This window comes from Canis lupus, chromosome 28, assembly GCF_048164855.1.
Source record: "Canis lupus baileyi chromosome 28, mCanLup2.hap1, whole genome shotgun sequence".
Lineage (NCBI taxonomy): Eukaryota > Metazoa > Chordata > Mammalia > Carnivora > Canidae > Canis > Canis lupus.
In genome coordinates this window covers 9,107,120-9,123,352 of record NC_132865.1, presented here as the reverse complement: position 1 = coordinate 9,123,352, position 16,233 = coordinate 9,107,120, and the positions used below count along the sequence as shown (strand labels likewise).

Sequence of the window (16,233 nt, the reverse complement as noted above, 5' to 3'; positions counted from 1 at the left end):
ATGACACATTGTGTAAATACTCATAGACACTGTTTATTAATGTGTCTATTTTTTGGCAGCCACTGTCAAATTATTTTCTTTTCTCCTTTTTTTAAAGATTTATTTATTTGAGAGACAGAAAGAGGGAGGGAGAGAGAACACAAGCAGGGTGAGGGGCAGGGAAGAGGCCGAGGGAGAGGGAGAGAATCCCAAGCAGATTCCCTGCTGAGCATGAAACACCATGCCTGACTGGATGTCTCAATCTTGAGATCATGACCTGAGCAAAAATCAAGAGTTGGACACTTAACCAACTAAGTCACCCCAGAACCCTTCAAATTATTTTCTTAATGGCCACTTTGAACAAGTGCTGAAAGATAACTTGACCTAATTGCTGTAAAATATTTTGAATAGATTCTCAGTGTATGGATTTTTGAATAGATTAAATAGGCCCTCTTGAAGGTTTACCAAACAATAGAAAAAAAGTTGCATTAATAATTTTTGTTCTGGGGATGCTTGAGTGGCTCAATGGTTGAATGTCTGCCTTGGTTCAGAGTTGATCCTGGGGTCCTGTGAGGAGCCTGCTTCTCCCTCTGTCTGTGTCTCTGCCTCTCTCTGTGTGTCTCTCATTAATAAATAAGAAAAATTAAAAAAAAATTTTCTGGATCTCTTAGAGCACAGTATAAATTTTCACTTGTCTTTGTCTATTATTTTATGATAAAAGCCCTTTCAGATATTGATGGAGCTTTTCATTAGTGTGCTATGACATTTAAAAAGGTAAACTTAAAAAAATAAAAAAATAAAAAAAATAAAAAGGTAAACTTTTCAGGCAAATGCAAACAAATCTAAAGCAAAGGTGGTAATTTCATTATCAGCCTAGTATTTAAGGCAAAATCATTAAATATAATAAAAAATGATTTTATATAATACTTTGTTACATAATCCAAAATGAAAATATAACCATTGACATGTTTGATAACAGTATTTTCAAATGAAAATAGAAATATAATAAAAAATTTAAAGTATCAATTATAATGGAGCTTATATAAAAAATAAAAAATTTACAGGGTTGCTTTATCAGTCTGCCACCTAGAAGTTAATAACAAAAGGATAACTAAATACAATTTACCATATGGACATAAAAAAATCTTAGGTTGATTGAAGAGGAAATTGAAATATAATAACAAACTATCTAGAAATAAGGAACAACGAGACTATACATGATCCTATCTTTTTTTTTTTTTAATTTGAATTTTAGGTAGTTAATATACAGTGCAGTCCTATCTTTATTGAAGACAACTTCTGACTTTACATGCTTTTATTTTCAAACAATAAAAATTGAATATAAATGAACTAGCATTTCAATAAAATAAAAGAATAGGAAGAAAAATAACAATAATGGCAGGATCTATCTATATATTAGCTATTATGTGTCAGGCACAGTTTAATATAGTTTTTTTTTAAAGATTTTATTTATTTATTAATGAGAGATACAGAGAGAGAGGCAGTGACACAGGCAGAGGGAGAAGCAGGCTCCATGCAGGGAGCCCAACGTGGGACTGGATCTCGGGACTCCAGGATCACACCCTAGGCTGAAGGTGGCGCTAAACCGCTGAGCCACCCGGGCTGCCCTTAATATAGTTTTTATGTGACACTCATGTAATCCTCATACTTTGCTGTGACATAGGTACTATTATCATCCATTATTATCTATAGTGTGCAGATGGGAAAATTGAGGGATAGGGAGTTAGGTAACTTGTCCAGGGTCACCGAACTGGTAACTGGCAGAGAATTGAGCCTGGGCTATCTGCTGGAGACATGCTCTCCAAGCTTTATTATGAACTTGATGAGCAGCCCGGGTGGCTCAGTGGTTTAGCGCCACCTTCAACCCAGGGCCTGATCCTGGAGTCCTGGGATCGAGTCCCCTGTCAGGCTCCCTTCGTGGAGCCTGCTTCTCCCTGTGCCTGTGTCTCTGCCTCTCTCTCTCTCTTTGTGTCTCTCCTGAATGAATAAATAAAATCTTAAAAAAAAAAAAAAAAAAGAACTTGATGTACTGTGCTGTATTTCCTCTATGCACTGAAAGTAGGAACTTGAAAAGTTTAACCTCCTCTCCCTCCAACTAAATTAATAAATTCAATGAAGAGAGGATTCTTTGCAAGTTCAACAAAACTCAGGCAAATCTTGCCAACCCCGATCCCCAAGAAAGAGAAAACATGCATAGAAAGAATATTAGTAATGAGACAGAGATTATAAGCATAAATTCAGTTAATTAAAAGTTAATACTGTGTAAAACTTTGTTATTACATTGGAAAACCTGGATTCAAGGATGATTTTCGGGGGTGGGAAGCTTTAAAGTTTTAAGCTTTTAAGCCTTAAAGCTTAAATTAGCAAAGTTGCCTCAAAGAGGCAGGAAGCCTGAATAGACCTGGAAAAATGGAAGGAATGGAATGGCTTAGTCAAAGAGCCACTCCTCACAAATGCAGCAGGCCAAGACAATTTCAACATAAGTTCTAGCAAACCTATAAGGAATGAATTCAAAACCTAAAATAATCAAGCAAAAAAATACTAGAAAGTAGTGAGAGTTCAGAAAGGTGGTCGGATACAACATAAAATTTTTAAAAAATCAGCAATTTCTCACTAGCCAGCAATAACCAGTTCAAGAAATTAAGGCAGATACAATATCTCAATTCATAATGCAATAAAAAATGAGAATGAATTCAGTAAGAGGTCTAGGATCTTTATCGAGGGAAGACAACAAAATTGTACCAAGGGACAAGGAAGGAGATTCGTTTAAATGGAGAGATAACCATGATTCTAGGTAGGGAAGTGTCATAATAATGTAAGATATAAAATTTCTCCCAGAATTAATCAATTCTAATCAAAATTGTAATCAAATCATGCTAAAATGATTTTTAACATTTTCTAGAGGGAAAAACGAATTAGAATAGCCAAGAAATTTTTCAGAAAAAGAAAAAAGAAGTAAGGGGAGTTTTTTCCCAGCAGAAATTAAAACTTATCTTAAATCTACATTAATTAATATCACCTGACCGTAGAACAAAGCAAGAAGTCTTGAAATAGACCCTAATATGTATGTTAACTTAGTATGTGATAGAGATGACATTTTAGGGGAGAAAAGTTGTCAGAGCTGCTAAACTAGACAAGAAGTAAATTTGGATCCCTAACTCATACCTGTATATGTTAGGATACTATTTTTTTCTTTTAAGATTTTATTTTTAAGTAATCTCTACACCCAACATGGGGCTCAAGCTCACAAAGTTGAGATCAAGAGTCACACGCTGCACCGACTGAGCCAACCAGGTGCTCCTGTTATTAGGGTACTATTGTGTATGTGGTACAGATAAACTGCTGGAATAGATACTCAAAAACAAAGTGCATTTATCAAAATAGAAGTTTATTTCTCTTTCATGTTGCAAGTCTAGAGATAGTACAGGACTGATAGGGCAGTTCTGTCATTGTCAACTCACAGATTCTAACCCTGTGTCCACAGCAGCTGCTATGCTTCTCATCTTGTCTAGTCGAGTGGGAGGAGGAGAAAGGCAACTGGGAGGGAGTACGTGTGCATTCCCTCCTAGGGGCATGATTCAGAAGTTGCTGGGCGACTAGTTCTACTCACATTTCCTTGACTAGAATCTCGATGCCACCTGGCCACATGCAGCCCAGAGGGGCTGGAGTAGAGCTAATGTGGTCTCTAGCTCGGGTGTTCCATTATTAAGAAGGGAGAGAATTGATACAGGTGGAGAGTAGTAGTTTCTGTTTCATGTTCTACTCCAAAATACTTTCCAGATGAATTAGAAGTTTGATATCAAAATTAAACCTTGAGGGCGCCTGGGTGGCACAGTGGTTGAGCCTCTGCCTTCATCTCAGGGCATGACCCCGGGACCCTGGGATCGACTCCCATATCGGGCTCTCCACAGGGAGTCTGCTTCTCCCTCTGCCTGTCTGCCTGTCTTTGTGTCTCTCATGAATAAATAAATAAAATCTTAAAAACAATTAAACCGTAAATGTTCTAGGAATAAATATGTGTGAAATGTTTATAATCTTGCAGTGAGGAAGGCTGAGCAAGGCAGCAGAGGCAGAAATCATGAAAGAAATTTTATTTGTTCACATTCGTTAATATTGAAAACTATAAAAGGAAATTTATCTTAAACAAAGTTAAAGGCAGACCACAACCTGGGAAAAAATACTCCTGATGTGTCTAACTTAGGTTCTATCCTCAATGCAAAAAGAATCATTAAGAATTAATATAAAAAGAATATCCTAGCAGAAAAATTATTATGTTCATTACAGAGTTTTATAATAGCAAAATAGTGGATGTTTATAGGTTGGGGGAGAATATCCATACAGTAGAGTACTTGGCAGCCACACATAATGTTATATATTCAGGTCCATAATCCTTTGAGGCCAAATATTCACACATTTTGATACAAAAAATGGGAGAATTTTATATGTGGCATTTGTACCATGTTTCTCTGGCCAAATGTATGGATATTCATATTCAGTGGCATGAATAAAAGCTATAAGTAGCTTCTTATCAGTTGAGGTCAGGCTTTTTTGCCAAATGAGTTTGCTATAAGCCAATGAACTTGTGGTTTTTAGAGCTTTATGGATTTATCTACATTTTATTCAGCAAAATGATGTATGATATATAAGTGGAAAATAGCATGTTAAAAATATGAATATAAACTCCAGTTTTATAAATATATGTAGAGAGATATTTTTCTCCCTCCTTGCACAGAAAAATACTTAGAATGATTATTGCCAAATATTAACATTGGTTCTCTTTGGTGGTTATTTTGGGTTTAATATTTATATTTTCCTAAGATTTTGAATTTAAAAAAATCTATTGGTTTTATGAAGAGTAAAGGTAAAACTTTCTATTTTGAAAACAATGATCTAAAAACAAAATAAAACAATGATCTTTCAGTTTTTACAAATTTTCTTTTTAGTGATAAAATGTTTCCAGCTTTTGGTTTTGGAGCTCAGATACCTCCTCAGTGGCAGGTAAGAGGAAATCTCATTTTAAATATTTGCCACCCACAAAAGTGAAACAGGCCTTCATCACTCCTTTCATCTTTTGACAGGTTTCACATGAATTTCCAATGAATTTTAATCCATCCAATCCCTACTGTAATGGTAAGCTAAAAAATAAACAGATTTTATACTGAACACCTTAATAGTGTTGTTACTTGTTTTTTGTTTTTTCTTGTGGCTTACTCAGATTCCTTCCCTAGTTTTCTTTTCGTGACATATTTAACTTTCTGTTGTATAAAGTAGAAGAATTATACGAGGTTGGTGGTTTGAGTGGTAAAGATACTAATGGTGCAAATCTATCATGATGATTGTTGGCTAAGTTCTACTTTAAGAGATTTACTAGAACAAGAAATTTCTCAATCTTGAAAAAGATCAATAAAAATAATCATTATTTTCACATCTTATTTTAATTCAAACCTTCAATAAAATGAGTAATCCAGTATCAGATGTATATTTTCTCAGAGTAATAGTCACTCTCTACAAGGGAAAAAATGTCCAGCATCAAATTACTTGTTACTCATATGACATCTGAGTGGGCTAAAGGAAAAAAGAATTAAACTCCTACAGTGGCTTTCCTCTGTACAGATAGCAGGAGGCTGACATTTGTTTCATTTCTTTTTTTTTTTTATTATATACCTTAAATACCCAAGGCCTTCTTCCTTTTTACTCCATTGAGCAATCAATCTAAAATGCCAAATGTCCTACAAAATGATAGAAAACTGAACAGTTTGAAGGAGGACAGGGAAGTAGGGGCAGAGGCATGAAATTATAGATAATAAGCTAATTTTCTGCAAAGGGTTCTGTTGACAATTACAGAATGTTTAGATTTCTAACAAAAGAAGGTGCTCTTTCCTTATCTTTAAAATTCATGAACAATTCATAAGACAGAAGAGCATGAACATTTTGTTGGGAGTAGTTTATATTAGAGTTTTCTTGTTTTTCCAGGACACTTTTGCCATACTAATTCAGTGTTCCTTTGATGTACCCTCAGTGGCCTGTTGTCACCTTTTTATCCCTAGCCATTTGAAATTGGGAATAGCATTTCTTTTCAAGAACTGTGTTTCGTGCTTATGATGAAATTGGAATAATTTTTGAAGTTTGGTGTAATTACATTTCATTTCTTGTCAATAAATATGGATAACTTATATTATGTGATAATTCATTTTAGAAGTTCATTTACTCTGAATAAAATGAGCCCATCTTTGGGCTGCCATTAAGTGCAGCTTCTCTACTTTTAGTTTATAGTCTGAAGAAAAGAATCCGTTTGGTTTTAGACAGGACATACTGTGCTGAAAAAAATACAACCTTATTTTAAGGCAAGGAAGCTGAATTCCCCCTTTTTAATTAAGCATTGAGTTTAGTTGCCCGGAAGTAACATGTCTCACTTGTTCCTTTAATGCAAAGGAAGGATTTTGGCATAACTTAATTTTAGTGGAGGGACTGAAGACAAGTGATATTTATCAAGAAATTTAATTAATAGTTTATATATCTTCATATTGAAAAGAAAGCTGAGATGATAAAAATGAAAGGATATTATTGCTCTGGGGACTCAGATTTTCTACAGTATGTATCATTGCAGGAAGATCCTGCTGCTGGCTGATGTTAACATGATTTTTGTTCCTTCTGGACTGACCATAAGACTTATTCCTAAGTTCAAAATGAGTGAGAGGAGTTAGTTAGAACTCTTAAATGTTAAGAGAGTTGGTCTTGTGAAACTTTTAAATCAAGTATATACTTCTTTTCCTTGTTGATCTCTGTTCTGTTGGATATGTTTTAAGTAAGAGACCTGTTTTAGTTTACATTAAAAAACTTTTCTTTTTAAGATTTTATTTATTTATTCATTAGAGATACAAAGAGAGGCAGAGACATAGGCAGAGGGAGAAGCAGGCTCCCTGTGGGGAGCACAATGTGGGACTCGATCCCAGGACCCCAGGATCACCTGAGCCAAAGGCAGATGCTCAACCGCTGGGCCACCCAGGTGCCCCCATTAAAAATCTTTTGAGGCAGATGGCCTTGACTATCTCAACAAGTGTTATGGAAGAAGTTTTTGAGGATTTCTAGTATCTTACCTGCAACCTGGACATTCTAATGTAAGGAGTAGATTCAACAGGTGCATATGTCACATTAAAGCTTCACCAGCAGTGCTTTTACCAGGAATGCCATTCAACTTCCACTAAGTTGTGCTGATACAATAAACAGTCTAAGTCTCAGTGATTTGTAACAGCAATAGTTTATTTCTTGCTCATCTATATAGCCCTTCACATGTGGCTAGTCTGGTCTATGCTTCTCATTCTGGGATCCAGGACCTTATCTGGGATGTGCTTCTCCCTTTGCAGTGGGAAAGAGCAAGATTGCTGGTGAAAACAGGCAGTGGTTCTTAACTTAGACATGAGTGTCATGTCCATCGTCATGTTCGTTTACATGCTTGGTCAAAGCTAGTCGAGTGGCCCTGCCCAATCTTGTACCATAAAAACATCCCTGCGGGCCCAGGTTGTATGGCATAAACAAACAAGACATTAGTATTCCTGCAGCAAGATGTAATACATAACCTGGAAGTGAATGTTTAGAACTATACAGTTTACCATACCATGCATACTAAGTTATGGAGTAAACTCTTGACTACAATTAACATTAGGTTTATAGCCATCTGATTTTGTAGGATTTTTGGCCACATATGCAAAAGTTTTTCCATTTAATCAGTAGCTTTTTCTTACCTTTTATTGTCAGTTGTGTAATACGGCATCTTTTTCATGATTTTTTTTCCATTAGAATCTTATGCCTAAAACACAAAAATTAAGCACTATAACAGCTCTACTATAGATTAGTGAATAATTTGGCTGAGATGAAAATAAATGTCTTTTTATTGGAAGAGGGATAGCATTTTTAGGTTTTTGCAGTGGAGTATAGCTATGAAGTTTTGTAATACATGGTTTAAGAGGAACTCTTGAATATAGAATTTTTAACTATTTAGAGCAATATATATATATACACACATAGAGCATATATGTCTACACATACATACATACAAAGATGTAATTAGCCTGTGTGGTAAACAATGAACAATTAAATTGTGTTTGAGAATTTTTAATGCTGCTTTTTCTGTCTAGGAATCCAAGGCATTGTAGAGGCATATCGGGCCTGCCTTCCTCAGATAAAACTCTATGGACCCACTAATTTTTCTCCAATCATAAATCATGTGGCCAGGTTTGCTGCTGCAGCCACCCAACAACAAACAGCTTCTGTAAGTGCTCTGGTGCTGGGGTTGACAAGGAGAAAATGTGGATTGGTAGTTGCTTCTGGTGCCATATTTCCATTTATTTGGTCTACTGAGATACAAAGAACATGAAGTAATAATGAAGCTATCCTTGGTTTGGAAGTAACAACTGATGTTGTTAAATCAGTGATCATTAAAAGCAAGACAACAAAAATTACCCTTACACTCATGAGTCTTTTCTCTGCCATTTGAATTATTTAAAAAAAAATATTTTATTTATTTACTTGAGAAAGAGAGAGAGAGTGAGAGAGAGAGCAAGAGAGCACAAGCAGAAAGGAGAAGCAGGCTCCTCACTGAGCATGGAGCCCAATCCCAGGACACCCGGAGCATGACCTGAGCCGAAGGCAGACCCTTAACCGACTGAGCCACTCAGGCACTCCTGAATTAATTTTCTTTAATAGGTTTTACTAAAAAGAAATGACTAACATCTTCCTTTTTGAAAGTAGACTTAACAAATTAAGGTTGAGGATTTTTATAGTTTCAGTTGCTGATGAAAAATTACTTACTGTACTACAAAGATTTGGATTAGATAACCATTACCTGTTGGACCCAGATACCAAAATCTCTCTTAGCCTCATAGCTTTTTATACCCAAAAGTAACTTCATATGATTGCTGAAAGGTAAAATAAGAGTTCATATAAGTGCACAGTGCCTGGGGCAGAGTAAACAGCATGTTAGCTCTGTTATCAAACTTACTTCCATTCTAGATTCAAATGACCCAAAAGATGGAGTCACTTATGTAACATTTTACTGTTCTCCAAAACTGTTTATCAGAAATGACAGAATTGAGAGAAAGATTTCCCTGCCTTAACCCATCTCCATTTTTTAAGAAGTGAACTTTAGTTTGATAAACAATTCTACTTCTCCCATATTTGACCTTTTAGAAAGCATTGCAACTAACTTCCTTGATCAATACTTTAACATAGTTAATACTTAGGTTGAAATGTTTATTCCTATGCTCACTAAAAGTTTAGTCTTTGACATTTAGGTGTCTTGCTTCTGTATATTTATGCCAATACCATTTTGTGGTCTATTGCACTTTTAATGAACCTGCAATTTTTGTTTGAATAAATTTCCTTGTCATTAGAGAATGTTAGAACATTTTATGTAGATGGTATCTTGGGTAGAGACTAGCAAGGAAAATTAGCAAGAAAGAGACTGAATGAGTCACCAAGCTGGAGGTGTTTTTAACCATTACTTTTATTGTTTGGGAGCTCAACCTGCTCAGTGGATATAATTTTCTTTCTTGGCAGCAATATTTTGTGCTCTTAATCATTACTGATGGTGTGATAACAGACCTTGATGAGACCAGACAAGCTATAGTTAACGCTGCCAAGCTTCCTATGTCAATCATCATTGTTGGAGTAGGAGGTGCTGACTTCAGTGCCATGGAGTTTCTGGATGGTGATGGTGGAAGTCTCCGCTCCCCGTCAGGGGAGGTAGCCATCCGAGACATCGTCCAGTTTGTGCCTTTCAGACAGTTCCAGAACGTGAGTACCACTCTCCTTATTTTTCATGCACACTAAGGAGTTTGAACACACCCTTACTAAATCCATAACCAAGTAGTTGAGTAGGTGTCTGGGGTTAGAGGATGTATGGAGTTTGGGTTTGAAGAGCCCTGATGAGGTTTTGAAGTTTTGCTTCAGGTTGTATACTTGCATGCCTCTTGCAGTCTGTATGATAAATTGCTATAAATGGTGTTGCTATGAATGTTTTAAAATACCTTTTATCTTTACCTATGTCTGTAACAACAGAAAAACTCTATATAGGTATATGATGAATTTGCCCAACTGGAAGTTGATTTGATGAAAATCTCTCAGGACTTTGTCTCACCCAGTTTGCTCCACTGGTAACATCTTGTAAAACTATAGCACAAAACCATTACCAGGATATAGACATTGATACAATCAAGATCATCATCTCAGGACTCCTTGTGTTGTGCTTTTATAGCCACACCCACTTCCCTTCCACTTCCACCCCCCTTAAACCCCTGGCAACCGCTAATCTGTTCTTCATTTCTATAATTTTGTCATTTTAAGAATGCTATAGAAATGTTAGGATTGGCTTTTTTTTTTCCCCACTCAGCATAATTTTCTGCAGGATTGTTGCCTGTGTTTCTTCTTATTCCTGGGGAATAATCCATGGTGTAGATGTTAACCATTCATCCATTGAAGGACATCTTTTAATTGTTTCCAGTTTTTGTCTGTTATATGCAAAGCTGCTATAAACATTCATGTACAGGTTTTTGTGTAAGGATAGATTTTTATTTCTCTAGGATAAATACCCAGAAGTGCAGTTGCTGGGACATAAGATTATTGCATGTTTAGTTATTAAAGAAACTATTGAACATTTCCATTATGGTTATACTTTCTTACATTCCCACCAGCCAATGTATGAACATGAGGGGAGGTGATTAAAAGTGTTAATGTTAGGAATCCTTGTGATGATGAAACAGTTCTGTATCTTGGTTGTGGTAATGGTTATACAGATCTACCCAGATGATAAAATTACATAAAATAATACATAGACACATGCAAGTGAGTGCATGTAAAGTAAAACTGGTAAAATCTGAATAAGGTCTGTGAACTGTCCCATTGTCAGTTTTTTGGTTTTGATATTATACTATAGTTATATATTACCTTTGGAAGAAACTGTGTGAATACTCTATTATTTTTGCAATTTCCTATGAATCTGTAATTATCTCAAAATAAAAAGTTAAAAAAATTAATACCAAGTGAATGAAAGACCTACATTCAAAAGTTAAATAAAAAAAAAGAATATTAGAGAGGAAGACAAACCATGGGAAACTCCTAACTCTTGAAACAAAAGGTTGCAGAAGGGGAGGTAGGTGGGGGATAGGGTAAATAGATGACAAGCATTAAGGAGGGCACATGATGAGATGAGCACTTGATGTTATACTGTATGTTGGCAAATTGAATTTAAATAAAAGATTTAAAAAATTCAAAAACTAGAAAAAAGGAATTATCAAATGCCAAAATGCTGGCACCAAAAAGGACTTGATAAATATAAGTGGGAGTAATAAAACACTCATAAGGAACATTAGTTACTTAGCTTATTCTGTGTTTCATAGACTGTTCTTAAGACAAGATACAAGCCTAGGAATTGGGAATTACTGCTTTTTACTGACTGGTGAGGTATTCTTAGTCTGGTATCAAAATGCCAGTAAAAATTTGGTTACTAATAAAGTCATTTTGATTTTGTTTTTCATAAGGCTCCAAAAGAAGCACTTGCTCAGTGTGTCTTGGCAGAGATCCCCCAGCAGGTGGTGGGCTACTTCAACACATATAAACTCCTTCCTCCCAAGAACCCAGCTAAGAAATGAAAGGAGCTATGGCTGCCTGAGCAGAATTCTTTTGTATGGAGCAGTGGATTCCTCTCCCACCCTGAATCATGAATCTGTTATTTTACATGCTTTTCTTTTCATTCCCAGCATTTTTTATGTAAACCTAGTTCTCTATGGGTTATATCTATTTAAAACATTTTTATTCCTTTTTTTTTTTTTTTCTTTTGAGGAAAGTGCTAAGTTAATCTTTGCTCAATCAATGCAGTGATTTTAGTGACTTGCAGTGACACTATGGAGATCAGAAACTTGTGTGAGAAAAGTTGATTTGGTAGTTGTGGTTGTTTAATATGGTGAAAATACTGTTTTTGAATGTTTTTCAATAGAATGAAAAATTGCTGGGACGTGATTTATAGGTAGCTGTACTTTGTTCTAGGCAATATATGTTTTACAAGCCAACATAATCATACTCGATGACAAGAACTTCTTAAATTAGATGATATTGAATTTGTTCCTATACCTGTATTCAGTGCCTTTCCATGGGATGAAACTGTTCCCTTTTGCCTGAATTTTGCTGCACTTTAGATATTGTAGTTTACAAAATAGTATGCACTCACTTAGGACTTCTTAAAAAATACTGAATGAGAAGGGAAGGCACATATCCAATTCTTAAAATGTACAATCAACAAGTAAAAGGAACCTCATATAAGTAAGCCATTTTTATTTGCCTTTCTGGATCTTTTATTTTCATTTTGGAATACTGTAAACATGGTCAGATTTGACCTTTTCATTTACTGTATGTGACATTCAGGATTCTGTATCTGCATAGATGATGGGCTGTCCTAGATTCGACCTTATTAGGGTATTTTAATTGGAGTTTGCTAAAATGGTTAGGACTGCTTTGTCCAGGAAAGCTATGAGGACCAAATATATAAAGGGAAATTCAGAATCCATTTCCTTTTAACTAATGAAATACTTATTTAAGAAAAACCTAATTTTTATATTTTCCTTACTAAGCTCTCACACATTGATTTGTACATTGGTGCACATTCATTTAGACATTTTCTTCCTTTTTTTAAGTAACATTTTTAGTCTGATTTTTAAACTTATGATAGTGGTTATGTAGTAATCAAAATCAAATTTTGCGTTTTAATTATATATTATTTCCTAAGCCCAAAATGTATGTATTAAGCATAAAACCTGTCATAACTTAAAAAAAATCTCTTCCTCATGTATTAAGATAGAGTGGACTTTACACACTTTTTTTTTTAGAGTTTTTTTTTCCTGATTTTTTACCCTTAGAATATATTACTTATCAAACATGATGTTTTCAGAATAGATTCAGTAACATTTTATCGAAGGACCTGTGTGCCAAGTATGACGCATATTCATATGTTGGCCAATCATCTCTAACAACTTAACGTTAAAAATTGTGTGTTTATCATATGTAGCCTTAAGTGGATGCATCAGTGCCTTGCTGACATGCCTTTCAGTCTTACTGAAAACTTGTATCACAGCTCATATTGCTTGTTCTCTGAAATGTCTAAAGGAGATGAGCTCTCAGCCATGAAGAACTTTGGCTTCTTGAGAACTTGCCATGGTCAGGCTAAGAGAAGACCTGCTTGCTGTTCTAGCTTCGTTCGTGTGAGCAGTTTACACTTTCCAACCTAGCTAGCTAACCTCTGTATATGTGCTATTAACCTGAAGGTACCTAACTAGGAGTCTGTTATTCTATGGCATATCTCAGTTGACAAGTCATTTTAACATTAGTTAAGTGAGAAGAAAACTGATCATTCTTTCAGTAGTTTGGACCTTTGTTGTCTCAGATGTCCTGATTTCAATTCTCTTTGTATGCTTGGAAACAGCATATATTTATATATATATAGGTATATATATATATAGCTGTGGTTTTCAGGATTTTTTTTTAACACATTGAAGCCTTAAAAAAAATGATATACACACATTCTCAATGTATGGTATAACAGATAGAAGTAGAGCTTCTCTAGGTCCAGAGCAGGGTCCAGAGCCCTACTCACTGGGCCTCCTCACTCTCCTTAACCAGCTCCTGGCAGCACTGAGTCACCTGTATTGGGCACTTGGAAACCATTGGGCAGGAGCTTCATTGTTTTCATTAGCCAAGTAACAGTACTTCTGTTTCCATTGTCAAATTATTTTGGTCTTCATAATTTTGTATTCTGGTTTTAACCAGAAACATTCCAATTTTTAAATTAATTTTAAAAAATTCATTCTTGATCAGGGTCATCAGTAGATGCTATTATTCATAAGAATTGTGATTCCAGTAAATGAGGACAATTGATGCCTTTTTTGCAGTTTTGAATAAAAACATTTACAATTTCTAAATTATCATTTTGTAAAATTCTTAAAATCTTACCATTTCACTTTATCACATAATGATTTAATATTGTTTTATGTAAAAAAAGATATTGTTTTATGTTTTTCCCTATTGTGCCACCATTCATTCAAGTGTCATTAGTTCTTAAAATGCATTAAAAAAACAAAACAAGTTGACTTTCACACCTTATATAATCAGCTGTATTACAAACACATATTGGGGTGACAGTGTCCTGGACAGACATAATATTTCTCACATATGCCTTTACTGAGAAAATAATAAACCAATTAGCTTGGCCATGTCACCTTGTGCTTTGAAATGAAATTTTTAAGATCATAAGTTTTCAAAGTCAGATCAGGGATTTACAACTACAATTGTTTTTTTGATAGTGCCTTAGGCAGCCTTTCCAGAGTAAATTCTGGGCCCCATTGTTGTTTATGCTTTATTTCATATATTTTGCCTTTTTCATTTTATAACTTTCCTGGGAAACCATCTTCAATAAATTTTTCCTGCTTTCATTTGTGTGCGGTTGGTAGTCATGGGAGTGACATATAAGGGAGGCCAGAAGTTTGACTGAAATTGCAAGAGACTGTTTTGTGCTTTAATAATGTCATACTTGATAATAAGTGTATAAGTTACTAATATATGAATTCATGTTAAATATATGTTCCATTTGAATTCCTGGCGGATAAAGTTATTTCTTAATGTGAAACGATAGTGCCTTGTTTTTATTTATCCTTTCTCTAAATGTTATCAAAACCAGTAGAAAAAAAAATAGAAATAAAGTGAATATAGTATTTTAGGGTGCCTGGGTTCATATTTTACTGAATTGAACAGTTTGGGTTTTTAAAATTATTTTGTGGGATTTACTCATTTAAAACATATTGAATGCATTCAAGAAATATTTCTAGGTGCAGTAAGGGGAAGGTTCTCAGTTTATAGCTAGCTGGATGGCCTGAAAAATAAGGCACTCACACTTAATTAGTTGTGTTAAGCAGGACAGTATACCCACCTTATTTGTGTGTTTGTTTGTTCTTAAAATTGCTTCTGTTATGTTGCAGTCATTGGTCAAGGCCTTGGGAATACCGTGGTAACCTAGATGCCCAAAGCTGATGTCTTCATAGACATAATGGACTGAGGGGAGAGGGTGGAGAGAAAACATTAAATGAGTAATTAGAGAGACATAACCCATGTAGCTGGCAGAAAGCACTTGCCTGAAGATGTGCCATTTAAGCTAAGACCTTAAAGTTAGCTGGGTGAAGAGAGTTAAAAGCATTTATGAAAGTGTTAGGTCAACAGCAAGTATAGACTTGAATATTTTAGGAATGGAAAGAACTTAAAGTATGCTGGAATATAAATTGTGGAGGGAAAGTGGTAGGAGAAGAGCGTAAAGACGAAGTGAAGTGATTGGTTGAGTTTACATCCTGCAGGACCTCTGGGGCATACAAAGGAGTTCAGGCTGAGGCTAAAGGTAATGGAATGCCACTGAATCAATGTAAGCAAAAGAATGATGTGATCAGATTTATGTTCTTGAAAAACTGGAGGGCCTTGTATTTTAGATCAGACAGATGGATGTCTGTTGTCAAACTTGGGCCTGGCCAGTGGCTTTGCCTTGGTGAGGCCCTGATGAGGGAGTCAGTGGTGGTCACCTTATGGTAGAGACTCAGCTGTTTGGTCACATATTGCTAAATGTCTGATTCTGGGTCAGTTTCTGAATCCTGTGCTTTTCCTGCCACAACCCTGACTCCACATCAAATCATCTGTGAAGCCCGTATCTTATCAATCAGGTTTAGAGTCTGGCTTGCACCTTGTGGTGATGTTGATCCCCAGGAGCTAAACTCTAGCTTGAAGCAAGACCATGACCGGTGTCATTTGTCACAAAGCATGGCCATGTGAGTGTTGGCCACATACCCCAGAAAACTCACAGCAGGTTGTAGTATCCTTGGAGAATTTTACTCTGGCTTGGCTATTATCTCCTCTCAAAGAAGTGATCAATGAGACAAATATCATCATAAGAATTTTTACTTCTTACAGCAGAGAAAGGGAGGCCATGATATCTTTGGCCTTTTTTTTTTTTTTAAAGATTTTATTTATTTATTCATGAGAAGCACAGAATAGAGAGGCAGAGGGAGAAGCAGGCTCCCTGCGGGGGAGGACCCGGGGATGGGAAGGTGAGCCAAAAGCAGGCTTTCAGCCACTGAGCCACCCAGGTGCCCCTATAAAGAACTCCTTGTATACAAATGTAAATTTATTTATTTATTTATTTTTAATTTTTAT

The 16,233-nt window shown here is 35.5% G+C and overlaps 1 protein-coding gene across 4 annotated transcripts in view; it reads left to right on the top strand.

Annotated features, from left to right (window-relative positions):
• Positions 1-16,233, top strand: part of CPNE3 (copine 3) — a 55,042-nt gene that overhangs the window by 34,043 nt on the left and 4,766 nt on the right. For 3 of the 4 annotated variants that reach the window (XM_072804026.1, XM_072804028.1, XM_072804027.1), the window contains 5 exons: positions 4,944-4,998; positions 5,079-5,130; positions 8,136-8,269; positions 9,556-9,792; positions 11,535-14,668. In XM_072804026.1, coding sequence (XP_072660127.1) covers positions 4,944-4,998; positions 5,079-5,130; positions 8,136-8,269; positions 9,556-9,792; positions 11,535-11,645 — 589 coding nt within the window. In that variant the 3' untranslated portion in view covers positions 11,646-14,668. Of the gene's footprint in view, positions 1-4,943; positions 4,999-5,078; positions 5,131-8,135; positions 8,270-9,555; positions 9,793-11,534; positions 14,669-16,233 lie in introns of those variants that run through there. The other variant, XM_072804029.1, reaches the window with a different exon arrangement.